Source organism: Aotus nancymaae, unplaced genomic scaffold (genome assembly GCF_030222135.1).
Source record: "Aotus nancymaae isolate 86718 unplaced genomic scaffold, 86718_ANA_hifiasm-v0.15.2.pri h1tg000007l, whole genome shotgun sequence".
NCBI classification, from domain to species: Eukaryota; Metazoa; Chordata; class Mammalia; order Primates; family Aotidae; genus Aotus; species Aotus nancymaae.
The window spans coordinates 6,617,314-6,633,213 of NW_026988418.1; the positions used below are offsets into that span (position 1 = coordinate 6,617,314).

At 39.9% G+C, this 15,900-nt stretch overlaps 1 protein-coding gene and 1 pseudogene across 1 annotated transcript; both read left to right on the forward strand.

The window, feature by feature from the left end:
- Positions 1 to 650: 650 nt before the first annotated feature.
- On the forward strand, positions 651 to 1,589 carry LOC105705049 (olfactory receptor 2D2-like). Its single transcript, XM_012434630.2, has one exon. The coding sequence runs from the start codon at positions 651 to 653 to the stop codon at positions 1,587 to 1,589; it is 939 nt and encodes a 312-aa protein (XP_012290053.2).
- A 2,508-nt stretch (positions 1,590 to 4,097) lies between these two features.
- LOC105704939 (bifunctional purine biosynthesis protein ATIC-like) lies at positions 4,098 to 5,875 on the forward strand (annotated as a pseudogene).
- The last annotated feature ends 10,025 nt before the right edge of the window (positions 5,876 to 15,900 follow it).

Consider the following 15,900-nt stretch of genomic DNA (forward strand, 5'->3'; position numbering starts at 1 on the left):
AAAATATCCTGCCCCTATATTTTAGAAAAATCACTTTCTCATTTGAGGAGATAATGTTATAGTGATCATTTTGGTAAAAATTGTTGAATGAATGACATCATTAATGAACAACATTTAAGGTCATTCACCAAAAAAAGCTAAATCTTAACTATCAACTCTAATCATTTTCCTGCATAGCACTGACTGTAATGCCCATGATTATCCTTAGGCCTAATGCAAACACTGATAGAAAGGGATGAATACCGTAGTCCCAGCTCTGATCCTAATCTTAATTCACACAAGGCTTAGGAACCACTGATGTCCCAAAAGAACAGAATATGGGGTGAATGAACAGTACAGAGAAAACAAGGCTGTGTCGGGAAAGAAAAAATAGATGCCTACAGGCCAGAATAGAACACGGCCTCTATGCTGCCCTGACCTGGCTCTCACCCCTTTAATCAGTATGGCCCTCCACCAGATGCTGAACCAAATCCCAACGTCACTCAAACTCCTTTTGGAACGGAGCTCTTGGCACCTCCACCTGCCAGTCCAAAGCTTCCTGATACTGTTAGGGAATGTAAATGAAACAATGAATGCTAAAATCCCTTACACACCCTTGGCACAGGCAATCAATGACATATCCTAAACACTCTTTAAACAGGCAGCTCACAATGCAGAAGCTCAACCAGTCCACCGTGACAGAATTCATTCTAGTGGGCTTCACTGCCAACCCCAGGACCAGTCCTCTGCTCTTTACCTTCTTCTTCATCTTTTACCTGATGATCCTCATGAGCAACAGCCTCCTCATCACCCTCATCCACCAGGACTTACACCTGCACACGCCCATGTACTTTTTCATCAGTGTCCTCTCCCTGCTGGACGTGTGCTACACCACCACCACTGTGCCCCAGATGCTGGCACACATTCTCAGCAAGAAGAGGGCCATCTCTCTTGCTAGATGTGTGGCCCAGATGTACATCTTCCTCCTCTTTGGGGTCACTGAGTCCTGGCTTTTCTCCATCATGTCCGTGGACAGGTACATGGCCATCTGCCACCCTCTCAGGTACAAGGTCATCATGAGCCCCTGGGTGTGTCTCCTCATGGTGGGTATCTGTGCAGCCTATGGCGTGCTGGGTAGCCTGTGCTACACTTTCTTTGCTATGCGCCTGCCCTACTGTGGGCCTAATGAGATTGACCACTACTTTTGCGAAGTTCCTGCAGTTCTGAAGCTGGCCTGTGCAGACACATCCTTCAATGACCTGGTGGACTTCATTATAGGCTTCAATGTCATTGTGGTCCCGCTCTCCCTGGTTGTCATAGTCTATGCCAACATCTTTGCCACCATCATGAAGATCCGCTCAGCCCACGGGCGAATCAAAGCCTTTTCCACCTGTGCCTCCCACATCACTGTTGTCACCATGTTCGCCATTCCATGTATCATCACGTACATGGGCCCTGGCTCTGGCTCCTTATCAAACAGTGGCAAGAAAATGGCCCTTTTCTATAACATAGCCACATCCTTCCTCAATCCTGTCATCTACAGTCTAAGGAACAAAGATGTGAAAAAAGCTTTCTTCAAATGGATGGATTGGAGCAGGGCCCCAGAGTAAAACTTTAAAGCTAAAGACCTTGGGAGCCAAACAAAGCAAACTTGCAATCACCAATTCCCCAAGGACCCTTCCATGAGACCTAGTAGAACTGGACTCTTCACCCTTGCCCAAGTGAGAGATGAACAAGGTGCTTGGACATCTGCAATATCTGTGATGATGTCTGAGACAGAGAAAATTGTGAAAGTAAAGTGCAGTGGTTAAAATCTTGGACTTTAGTGCCAGACAGACCAGGATGACAGACTCAGTTTCACCAGTTAGTAGGCACATGAATTTTTGCAGATCATTTAACTATTTTGAGGTGTGTGATTCTTTCTTACAGGGAAGTTGTAATGAATATATGAAATAATTTGTAAAATGTGCTTAGTAGAGAGCCTGGCATGTAGTCACCTTTCAACAAATGTTAATTTTAATTTTTTAAAATTTACTACTCAGGAATGAACCATCAGCAAGTCATCAACCGTGATCCTCTGGGGCTGTGGAAGTGACTGGAGCCCTAGACAGTAAAAGAAAAAGAGGGAAAAGTAAAAAAGAAAGAGAAACTCAAAAACTGAAAAGCAGAGAATCTTAGGGTGAGGAGGAGACTTGAGAAAGAGGAAAGGAATCTTTATCTACTCACTTACAAACTACACCCATTAGAGCACCTGAGGTTGATTGAAATCATCTTGGGGAAAGGGGTGTTTTGTAACAGTGTTTTATTTCTGTGCTTTTTGAAAAACAATTTATACCTCTTGATTTTCTTTTACCTCTTTTTTAAATAAAGTCTATTATGGAAAACTAGGGCCTTTCTTGAGTGATATCAAGGAAAAGGGATCCTATCCGCATAACGATGAGGAAAATTAGAGGGAGGAGAGTGGGCATAGTGTTACCACCAGATGCAAAGTCTGAAGAAAGCTAAAAACTTAATAGGAAGTTTTAGCTCCATTCTCCTTTGCTTGGAAGGCCCTTCCCTCCAAACTCTGCTTATTCCGCATAGAATCTTTACAAACCCCATGAGAAGCCAGGGTCCATGCCAAGGGTGCAGGTTCCCAGTGTTCTCAAAAGTGTTGCCCTACCTGCATGCCTAGGAGCCTCAGTGTTGCATATATAATAAAGCAAAACTAAAATGCAGGTGACAAAACAGGGCATAAAATTGCAACATACTTACAGATGTATGGTTAACATCATTAACATAGAAAGGGTTCTTCCAAGTTGGACAGAAAAATACAAACACCTCAGAAAATCAGCAAGATGTGAACAGTTCATTTTAAAAAATCCAAATCATTAATAGGCATATAGGGAAATTCCACCAAAGCAGGCATCAAGAGATGCAAATTAAAATATCAACATCATCTTTTACCTTTGAAACTGTCAGCGTTTTTAATCAGAGGTGGCCAGAATACAATGAAATATGAACTGTATAGATCGCTAGTGGGAGTATAAATCATCTTTACGTAAGACAATTTGTCTTTATGTATCAAGAACCATAAATACTTTTATGACCTTCAACTCAATAATTCCACTTTTAGGATATTTTTGGAATAGGTATCAGAAGCTCAGGAAAAAAACACAATTTTTTTTTTTTTTTGAGACAGAATTTTACTCTTGTTGTCCAGGCTGTAGTGAAATGGCGAAATCTCGGCTCACCGAAAACTCCATCTCCCAGGTTCAAGCGATTCTCCTGCCTCAGCCTCCCGAGCTGAGATTACAGGCATGCACCACCAGGCCCAGCTAATTTTGTATTTTTAGTAGAGACAGGGGTTTCTCCATATTGGTCAGGCTGGTCTCGAACTCCTGACCTCAGGTGATCTGCCCACCTTGGCCTCCCAAAGTGCTGGGATTACAGGCATCAGCCACCACACCCGGCCCAACACAGTGATTTTTATTGCTACTTTTTTGAAGGGGAAAAGTTAGAATCAACTGAAAGTATTTCTGTAATAGTGACTCATTTAGATATATTATCGTATGATCACATAATGGTATACTGTGTAACTATTGAAAATATATTTTAGAAACATATTTAATAATGTAAATGCTCACAACATGATGCTAAGTGAATAAAAGCAGGAAACAGATAGTGAACAGCAGATTGAGATCACACCATTAACAGCTGTAATTGCCTTTTCACCCTTGAAATCAGATATCAAAGTTTTTAACTGGTAGAGAGGGCCACTAAGTCAACACATCTGTGTGCACATACACACAAACACAAAAACACACACACATTACTCCAATTATGAAACTCAGTTAATAATAATGTATCAATATTGCTTTATCAATTAGAAAAAAACTTACCACACTAAAGCGAGATACTAACGATAGTGTGTAAGAAACTGTGTGAGATGGTGGGGTAGGGAGGAGGAATATTTGAGAAGTCTGTCCTTTACATGCAATTTTTCTATAAACCTAACACTGCTGTAAAAAAAATAATTAATTTAAAAGCAGTCAGACTCCTCCTGGCCGCCCTCCTCCCTGCACACGTGGTGTTGCCAGTGCTGCCTCCCGCTCTCCCCGGACCCAGCGCCTACCGTCATGGCTCCCGGCCAGCTCGCCTTGTTCAGTGTCTCTGACAAAACTGGCCTTGTGGAATTTGCAAGAAACCTGACCTCTCTTGGTTTGAATCTGGTTGCTTCTGGAGGGACTGCAAAAGCTCTCAGGGATGCTGGTCTGGCAGTCAGAGATGTCTCTGAGTTAACAGGATTTCCTGAAATGTTGGGGGGACTGTGAAAACTTTGCATCCTGCAGTCCATGTTGGAATCCTGGCTCGCAGTATCTCAGAAGATAATGCTGACATGGCCAGACTTGATTTCAATCTTATAAGAGTTGTTGCCTGCAATCTCTATCCCTTTGTGAAGACAGTGGCTTCTCCAGGTGTAACTGTGGAGGAGGCTGTGGAGAAAATTGACATTGGTGGAGTAACCTTACTGAGAGCTGCAGCCAAAAACCACGCTCAAGAGACAGTGGTGTGTGAACCTGAGGACTATGTGGCAGTGTCCACAGAGATGCAGAGCTCTGAGAGCAAGGACACCTCCTTGGAGGCTAGATACCAGTTAGCCTTGAAGGCATTCACTCATACGGCACAATACGATGAAGCAATTTCAGATTATTTCAGGAAACAGTACAGCAAAGGCATATCTCAGATGCCCTTGTGGTATGGAATGAACCCTCATCAGACCCCTGCCCAGCTGTACACACTGAAGCCCAAGCTTCCCATCACAGTTCTAAATGGAGCCCCTGGATTTATAAACCTGTGCAATGCTTTGAATGCCTGGAAGCTGGTGAAGGAACTCAAAGAGGCGTTAGGTATTCCAGCTGCTGCCTCTTTCAAACACGTCAGCCCAGCAGGCGCCACTGCTGGAATTCCACCCAGTGAAGATGAGGCCAGAGTCTGCATGGTCTTTGATCTCTATAAAACCCTTACACCCATTTCAACGGCATACGCAAGAGCAAGAGGGGCTGATAGGATGTCGTCATTTGGCGATTTTGTGGCATTGTCTGACATTTGTGATGTACCAACTGCAAAAATTATTTCCAGAGAAGTCTCTGATGGTATAATTGCCCCAGGATATGAAGAAGAAGCCTTGACAATACTTTCCAAAAAGAAAAATGGAAACTACTGTGTTCTTCAGATGGACCAGTCTTACAAACCAGATGAAAATGAAGTTCGAACTCTCTTCAGTCTTTATTTAAGCCAGAAGAGAAATAATGGTGTCGTCGACAAGTCATTATTTAGCAATGTTGTCACCAAGAATAAAGATCTGCCAGAGTCCGCCCTCTGAGACCTCATCGTAGCCACCATTGCTGTCAAGTACACTCAGTCCAACTCCGTGTGCTACGCCAAGAACGGGCAGGTTATCAGCATTGGAGCCAGACAGCAGTCTCATATACACTGCACCCACCTTGCAGGAGATAAGGCAAACTACTGGTGGCTTAGACACCATCCACAAGTGCTCTCGATGAAGTTTAAAACGGGAGTGAAGAGAGCAGAAATCTCCAATGCCATCAATCAATACGTGACTGGAACCATTGGCGAGGATGAAGATTTGATAAAGTGGAAGTCCCTGTTTGAGGAAGTCCCTGAATTACTCACTGAGGCAGAGAAGAAGGAATGGGTTGACAAACTGAGTGAAGTTTCTGTCAGCTCTGATGCCTTCTTCCCTTTCAGAGATAATGTAGACAGAGCTAAAAGGAGTGGTGTGGCATACATTGCGGCTCCCTCCGGCTCTGCTGCTGACAAAGTTGTGATTGAGGCCTGCGATGAACTGGGAATCATCCTTGCTCATACGAACCTTCGGCTCTTCCACCACTGATTTTATCACACCCTGTTTATGGTTTGCTTATATGTAGGTGAAGAGTCACGCATGAAACTTTGAGAATAACTTTTTAAAAAAATAAAAAAGTACATCTTAATCACTGGATCGATAAAAAAATTAATTAAAAAAATAAAAGAGGTCAAATGAAAATACTAGAAATAAAAACCATGGTATCAGAAATGAATAGTATCTAGAATTTACAAAGAACTTTAATGAATTTACAAGAAAAAAAACCAACCCCATCAAAAAATAGGCAAAGGATATGAACAGACACTTCTCAAAAGAAGACATTTATGCGGCCAGCAAACTTATGAAAAAAAGCTCAACATCACTGATCATTAGAAAAACGCAAATCCCAACCGCAGTGAGATACCATCTCACGCCAGTCAGAATGGTGATTATCAAAAAGTCAAGAAACAACAGATGCTAGTGAGGCTGTGGAGAAATAGGAATGCTTTTACACTGTTGGTGGGCATGCAAATTAATTCAACCATTGTGGAAGACAGTATGGCGATTCCTCAAGGATGTAGAGCCAGAAATACCATTTGTAAAAGGATGGCAATACCATAAGTAAAAGGATGGGCAATGAAACATCATGTAAGCACTAATCAAAAGAAAATTGGAGTTGCTTTATTAACATCAGACATAGCCAACTTCAGGATGAGGACTATTAGCAGGAATAGAGAGGGACATTATGCAATGATAAATAAGTAAATTTATCAAGAAGACATAACAGTCCTAAACTTTAATGCACCTAAAAACAGAGCTTCAGCAATCCCATTACTGGGTATATACCCAAAAGAAATATAAATCATTCTATATGCACACGTATGTTTATTGCAGCACTATTTACAATAGAAAAGTCATGGAACCAACCCAAATGCCCATCAATGATAGACTAGATAAAGAAAATGTGGTTCATATACACCATGGAATACTATGCAGCCATAAAAAGGAATGAGATTGGGGAGGATCCAAGATGGCCAAATAGAAGCAGCTCCAGAGTGCAGTTCCCAGCAAGAACAATGCAGAGGGTGAGTGCTCACTGCATTTCCAAATAAGTTTTTGCTGCCCACAGATCAGGAGATTCCCGGACTGAAAAGCACCACGAGTTTTCAGCATGGCTGGTGCCACAGGTTGGCACACAGAAACTCACACAAATCTAGGCAGCCGTTTCAACCGGCACCTGGAACACCTGGGAGACAGAGCTGCCTATTCAACTGAAAGGGAGGGGGCTGAGACAGGGAGCCAGGCAATCTGGCTTGGCGGGTACCACCCCACAAAACAAGCAATCTGAAACACTCTGGATTGAGTGTTTTGCAGCAAGCGCAGCTGGACCTGGGACAGTCCAGCTCAGTGGGGGGAAGGGCATCCATCACAACCGAGGCAGTCCACCAATACTGAGGCAGTTCACACAACAGCTGGGCAGAGCCTGTGGCAGCTCAGCAATGCCTCTGCTGGCAGCCTGTGACTAGACTACTCTGTGCGGGGCAGGGCATCCAGGCAAGAGCATGTCAGGAACTTACAAATAAAGTGGACCTTCCTAGGTCAGAGCACTTGGGAAAAGAGGCAGTTATGAGTTCTGCTGCAGCAGACTTAAAGTACCTGCCCAGCAGCTCTGCATGGAACAACAGAGCTCCCAGTACAGCACTTGAGCTCCTAGAAGGGACAAACTGTCTCCTCAAGCAGCTCCCTGACCCCCATAGACCCAAAGAGACACCTCATAAAGGAGAGCTCAGGCAGACATCTGGTGGGTACCCTTCTGGGATGAAGATAACAGAAGAAACCAGCAGCAACCCTTACTGTTCTGCAGCACCCGCAGGTGATCCCCAGGCAAACACGGTCTGGAGTGGATCTCCAGCAGTCCAGCAGCAGAGGGTCCTGACTGTTAGAAGGAAAACTAAGAAACAGAAAGAAATAGCTTCAACATCAACAAAAAGAACATCCACTCAGAGACCCCATCCGAAAGTCACCAACTACAAAGACCACAGGTAGATAAAGCCACTGAAATGGGAAGAAACCAGCACAAAAAGGATGAAAACACCAAAAACCAGAACACCTCTCCTCCTCCAAGGGATCACAACTTCTCACCAGCTAGGGATCAAAGATGGATGGAGAATGAATCTGATGAATTGACAGAAACAGCCTTCAGAAAGTGGGTAATAACAAACTTCTCAGAGCTAAAAGAATATGAGCTAACCCAATGCAAAGAAACTGAGAACCTATAAAAAAGGTTGGATGACATGCTAACTAGAATAAAGAGCTTAGAGAAGAATATAAACGACTTCATGGAGCTGAAAAACATGACAGGAGAACTTTGCAAAGCATACACAAGTTTCAATAGCCAAATCGACCAAGCAGAAGAAAGGATATCAGAGATTGAAAATCAACTCAATGTAATAAAACGAGAAGGCAAGAATAGAGAAAAAAGAGTGAAAAGAAATGAACAAAACCTCCAACAAATATGGGATTATGTGAAAAGACCTAATCTACATTTGATAGGTGTACCTGAACGTGACAGAGAGAATGAATCCAAGCTGGAAAACACTCTTCAGGATATTATCCAGGAGAACGTCCCCAACCTAGCAAGGCAGGCCACCATACAAGTCCAGGAAATACAGAGAACACCATAAAGATATTCCTCAAGAAGAGCAACCCAAGGCACATAATCATCAGATTCACCAGGGTTGAAATGAAGGAAAAAATGCTAAGGGCAGCCAGAGAGAAAGATCTGGTTACCCACAAAGGGAAGCCCATCAGACTCACAGCGGATCTCTCCATAGAAACCCTACAAGCCAGAAAAGAGTAGGGGCCAATATTCAACATCCTTAAAGAAAAGAACTTTCAACCTAGAATTTCATATCCAGCCAAACTAAGCTTCATAAGTGAAGGAGAAATAAAATCCTTTATGAACAAGCAATTGCTGAGAGATTTCGTCACCACCAGGCCAGCCTTACAAGAGTTCCTGAAAGAAGCACTAAACAAGGAAAGGAACAACCAGTACCAGCCACTGCAAAAATGTACCAAATGGTAAAGACCATTGACATAATGAAGAAAATGCATCAACTAACGGGCAAAACATCCAGCTAGCATCAAAATGGCAGGATCAAATTCATACATAGCAATATTAATCTTAAGTATAAATGGGCTAAATGCCCCAATCAAAAGACACAGACTGGCAAATTGGATAAAAAGTCAAGACCCATCAATGTATTTAGGAAACCCATCTCACATGCAAGAACACACATAGGCTAAAAATAAAGGGATGGAGGAAGATTTATCAAGCAAACGGAGAGCAAAAAAAAGCAGGAGTTCCAATCCTAGTCTCTTATAAAATGGACTTTAAAGCAACAAAGATCAAAAGAGACAAAGAAGGGCATTACATAATGGTAAAAGAATCAAAGCATCAAGAAGAGCTAACGATCCTAAATATATATGCACCCAATACAGGAGCACCCAGGTACATAAAGCAAGTTCTTAACGACCTACAAAGAGACTTAGACTCCCACACAATAATAGTGGGAGACTTTAACACTCCACTGTCAATATTAGATAGATCAATGAGACAGAAAAGTAACAAGGATATCCAGGACTTGAACTCAGATCTGGACCAAGCTGGGCTAATAGACATCTAGAGAAATCTCCACCCCAAATCCACAGAATATACATTCTTCTCAGCACTGCATTGTACCTACTCTAAAACTGACCACATAATTGGAAGTAAATCACTCCTCAGTAAATGCTGAAGAAAATCATAATAAACAGTCTCTCAGACCACAAGGCTATCAAATTAGAACTCAGAATTAAGAAACTAACTCAGAACCACACAACTTCATGGAAACCAAACAACCTGCTCCTGAATGTCGACTAGATAAACAATGAAATGAAGGCAGAAATACAGATGTTCTTTGAAACTAATGAGAATGAAGACACAATGTACCAGAATCTCTGGGACACATTTAAAGCAGTGTCTAGAGGGAAATTTATAGAAATAAATGCCCACCAGAGAAGTGAGGAAAGATCTAAAATCGACACCCTATCATCAAAATTGAAAGGGCTAGAGGAGCAAGATCAAAAAAACTCAAAAGCTAGCAGAAGACAAGAAATAACTAAGGTCAGAGCACAACTGAAGGAGATAGAGACACAAAAACCCTTCAAAAAATCAATAAATCCAGGAGCTTGTTTTTTGAAAAGATCAACAAAATAGACAGACTGCTGGCCAGATTAATAAAAAAAAAAAAAAGGGGAGAAGAATCAAATAGATACAATAAAAAACGATAAAGGGGATATCACCACAGATTCCACAGAAATGCAAACTACCATCAGAGTTTACTACAAACAACTCTATGCACATAAACCAGTAAACCTGGAAGAAATGGATAAATTCCTGGACACTTGCACCCTCCCAAGCCTAAACCAGGAAGAAGTCAAAACCCTGAATAGACTATTAACAAGGGCTGAAGTTAAGGCAGCAATTAATAGCCTACCAACCAAAAAAAGCCCAGGTCCAGATGGGTTCACAGCCAAATTCTACCAGACATACAAAGAGGAGCCAGTACCACTCCTTCTGAAACTATTCCAATCAATTCAAAAAGAGGGAATCCTTCCCAAATCATTTTATGAGAGCAACATCATCCTGATACCAAAACCAGGCAGAGATTCATCATAAAAAGAAAACTTCAGGCCAATATCCATGATGAACATTGATGCAAAAACCTTTAATAAAATACTGGCAAACCGATTGCAACAGCACATCAAAAAGCTTATCCATCATGATCAAGTAGGCTTCATCCCAGGGATGCAAGGCTAGTTCAACATATGCAAGTCTATAAATGTAATTCACCACATAAGCAGAACAAAAGACAAAAACCACATGATTATCTCAATAGATGCAGAGAAAGCCTTCAACAAAATTCAACAGCCCTTTATGCTAAAAACCCTCAATAAACTAGGTATCAAAGGAGCATATCTCAAAATAATAAAAGCTATTTACAACAAACCCACAGCCAATATCATACTGAATAGGCCAAAACTGGAAGCATTCCCTTTGAAATCTGGCACTAGACAAGGATGCCCTCTCTCACCACTCCTATTCAATATAGTATTGGAATCTCTAGCCAGAGCAATTAGGCAAGAAAAAAAAATAAAGGATATTCAATTAGGAAAGGAGGAAGTCAAATTGTCTCTATTTGCAGATGACATGATTGTATATGTAGAAGACCCTATCATCTCAGCCCAAAACCTCCTTAAACTGATAAGCAACTTCAGCAAAATCTCAGGATACAAAATCAATGTGCAGAATTCACAAGCATTTCTATACACCAATAACAGACTAACAGAGAGCCAAATCATGAGCGAACTCCCATTCACAATTGCTACAAAGAAAATAAAATACCTAGGAATACAACTAACAAAGGATGTAAAGGACCTCTTTAAGGAGAACTACAAACCACTGCTCAAGGAAATAAGAGCAGACACAAACAGATGGAGAAACATTCCATGCTCATGGTTAGGAAGAATCAATATTGTGAAAATGGCCATACTGCCCAAAGTAATTTATAGATTCAACGCTATCCCCATCAAGCTACCAATGACCTTCTTCACAGAACTGGAAAAAAACACCTTAAACTTCATATGGAACCAAAAGAGAGCCCACATAGCCAAGTCAATTCTAAGCAAAAGGAAAGAAAGAAAGAGAGAGAGAAATAAAGAAAGAAAGAAAGAGAGAGAGAAAGAAAAAGGAAGGAAGGAAGGAGAGAAGGAAGCAAAGAAGGAAGGAAAGAAAGAAAGGCAACATAATAAATGTGTTAGTAACAACTAATATAGAAGATCAGAAAAGAGGCCTATCCCAATATGCCATGCTTGATAATAAATAAAATCTCCTTTGAAGGATCCAAAAAAAAGAAACACTTATAAGAAAGAAATACTAGGTTGACCTCACATTTTTCCACAACATCATTCAGGGGTAGAAGACAGGGGACAGTGGAACAATCTTCATCCAAAGTTCTCAGTGGAAGGAAAAAAGTATGATTCAAGAATATTATAATTAACCAAACTTTTTTCATACATGAGGAACAAAATTTTTTTATATGCAAGAATTCAGGAAATAGGGTTTTATGATCCTTTGTTGAATAACAAATGGAAAAACTACGGCTGTACACACTAAATTGATTTAACTGAGGCTATATATTTAATTTTTAGTACTAACATTAAAACATTTTAAAGATAATTGTCAATATTTAACCTTTTTGGTGTTTTCTTAGAAGGTCCCATTTTCACAGCTGTCTTTATTTGATCTGATTTGGACCTCATGCAAAGTAAGGCTTTCTGGGGCTTTCCTTTCTCCAGGGACATTTGTTGAAACAAATTAGAAGCAATTTATTAACTTCATGGCTACCTCAAATGATAACAATTGGGACAAATAATAGACTAGTCAAAAAGCTTCAAAGAAAAAACTGGGGAATGAAATGTCTATAGGATTTTTGAAATACTCTGACATATTCCTTGGAATCTAGGGAGTCACACATATGCATAGAGGTATACACTTACCCACCGCCCAACACTATATATTCTCAGGAAAGACCCGAAAAGGCCCCAGCTCTCATCTTAGGCTAATATTGAGGACCTACGTAATCAGAAACCAGGAGCTAAGGCAGCCTAGTCAAAAGTCTGATTAGTGTTGAAGGTATGCCCCACATGCAGAGTCCCTCAGAAAAGACTGGGAAATTTATTGATTCCAAGGGTTTAAGGAAATCTCTATCCAATCATTAGCTGGCCACTAAACTAACAAAGAGATATTAGTGGCCTGTGACACATGATAAAGAGTACAGACTATAGAACTAGCTCAGAAAAGTAACAAAACAAACAGCAGCAACAAATCCATGGGAGGCAGATCAATCTTATTCCCAGAGTTGCCACAGAATGTTATTTAAAATGTCTAGTTTTCAACAAGAAAATTACAAGACATGATAAGAAACAAGAAAGTGTGCCCCATACAGGGGAGAACAGGCAATCAATAAGAACTGTCTGAGAATGCCCACACTTAGGGCTTACTAGACAATGGTGGTTTGTTTTGTTTTGTTTTGTTTTGTTTTTTGAGACGCAGTTTCACTCCCAGGCTGGAGTGCCATGGCGCAATCTCGGCTTACTGCAAACCTCTGCCTCCCAGGTTCAAGCAATTCTCCTGCCTCAGCCTCCCAAGTAGTTGAGATTACAGGTGGCTTTCACCATGCCCAGCTATTTTTTTTCTTTTGTATTATTATTAGAGATTTCACCATGTTGGCCAGGCTGTTCTTGAACTCCTGACCTCAGGTGATCCTCCCACCTCGGACTTTCAAAGTGCTGGGATTACAGGCGTGAGCCACCATGCCTGGCCTGGACTTACTAGACAGTGGTTTTAAATCAACTGTTTCAAATATGTTCAAAGAACTAATTGAAACCATGTCAAAATAATTAAAATAAAATATAAGAACAATATCTCGCCAAATATATTCCTGGATGATAATAAGCAAAAAAAGAATATCTCAATAAAGAGATAGAAATTACTTTATTTAAAAGAAACAAATAGACATTCTGACATTGGAAAGTACAATAACTAAAATGACAACTTCACTGGAGGGGCTACCAGAAGATTTGAATGGGCAGAAAAAACTAATCAGCAAACTTGAAGATAGTATGAGAAACACAAAGAAAAATAAATAAACAAATGAGCCTCCAAAACTTACGGAACACAACCAAATGTACCAATTATACAATAATGGGAGTCTTAGAAGTAAAGAAGGGAAAGAGGCAGAAAGAAAATTTGAGAAATAATGGTCAAAAACTTCTCAAATTTGGTGAAAAACATTAATTTACATATCCAAGAAAAACTACAAACTACAAGTAGAATAAACTCAAAGAAATCCATGTCTAGATACATCACAATCAAACTGTGAAAAGCCAAAAATACAATCTTTAAAATAGCAAGAGAAGTGACTTATCACATATAAGTGATCCTTGATATGCTGAATAGCTGATTTCTCATCAGAAATCATCAAAGTGAGAAGGCAGTGGGATGACATATTCCACATGCTGAAAAAAAGACTTTCTGTTTAAAAAAAAATGGGTTTTTTTTTTTGCAAACATGTAATTTACTATCAAATCAGTAGTATACATAATAGCAATTCCTTGAATACATATTATTATGTTTCAGACTCTGTAATTACTGTCATTATATTTTATATTATTAATTATCACAATATCTTATGAAATAGAGACTGTTTTTATCCCTGTATTGTATGGAAGGAAACTGAGATTCAGAGAATATAAGTAGTTTGCCCAAGATGTATAGCCAACTGGGTAAAGATGGATTTTGAATGCCCATCATGTAAGTTAAGAGGCTATGGTACATTCTTAAAACATAGCTTCTGTCTTCTTATTAAATGAAAACATAATTCCACTTTTCTATTTATGTGGAGACACAAAAATTGATGAGTATTAACCTCTCAAGTATACATAATCAATCTTGCTCTATTGCCTAGGCTGGAGTACAGTGGCGTGATCATAGCTCACTACAGCTTTAATCTCCTGGCCTCACTGGACCCTGCCTCAGCCTCTTGAGTAGCTGGGACTACAGGTGTACAATATCACTCCCAGCTAAGATTTTAGTGGGGTGTGTGTGTGTGTGTTTGTGTGTGTGTGTGTGTCTGGTTTTTTTCATTTGTTTGTTTGTTTGTTTTTTGTAGAAATGTGGATCTCACTGTTGCCCAGGCTGCTTTCAAGCAATGCACCTGCCTCAGCCTCCCAAAGTGCTAGGAAAAGACTTTCAACCAATAATTTTATATCCAATAAAACTATCCTTCAAAAATAAAGGAGAAATTAAGGCATTCTCAGATAAATTAAAACTGAAAGAATTGTTTCTAGCAAATACAATCTATAAGAAATTCTAAAGGGAGTCTTTCAAGCTGAAATGAAAGGACACTAGACAGTAAATTGAATCTGCACAAAGTAATAAAGAGTACTGGTATAGATATTTACATAGGTATATATGAAAGATAGTATAAATGTATTTTTTAGAAACTTTTTTCTCCTATCTTAATAAGCACACAATATATAAAAATGCAATTTGTTTGAGAACAACAGCACAAATGTTGGGGGAAGAAATGATGGTACATATGAGCAATGTTTTTGTATACTGTTGACAAATTTGATATTAATCTGAACTAGATTGTTCTAAATTTGGACATTAATTATAATCTCCAGGAAAATCTTGAATATATGTGATTTTTATTTGTTAATATTCCTCAATAAAGCTGGATTAAATAAATATATAAGACAACAACAAATGTTAGTGAGGATGTGGAAAAACCAGAAGACTTACAGATTGCTTGTTGGAATGTAAAATTCTGTCATCACTTTGGAAAAGAGTTTGGCAATTTCTCAAAAATTAAATATAGGTTTCCATGTGCCCCAACATTTTCACTCCTAGGCATATATTCAAGAGAACTAAAAACATATGTTTACACAAAAAATTGTGCATGATGTTTATAGCAGCAGTATTTATAATAGCCAAACATTACAAATCCAACTGTTTATCAATTGCTAAATGAATACATAAAATGTGGTATATCCATAAAATGGAATGTGATATAGCTATGAAAATTAATGAAGGCTACGTATATGCTACAACATGAAACATTTTGAAAACATCATACGAGGTAAAACAAGCCAGACACAAATAGTAACATGTTATATAATTCTATTTATATGAAATCTACAAAACAGGTAAGCCATAGACACAGACTGTACACCTCCCAACAGGGGTCACGAGACACCTCATACAGGAGAGCTCAGGCTGGCATCTGTCAGCTGCTCCTCTGGAATGAAGTTTCCAGAGGAAGGAACAGGCAGCAATCTTTGCTGTTGTGCAGCCTCTGCTGGTGATACCCAGGTAAACAGGGTTGAAGTGGACCTCCAGCAACTCCAGCAGACCTGTAGAAGAGGGGCCTGACTGTTAGAAGGGAAAGTAACAAACAGAAAGGAAT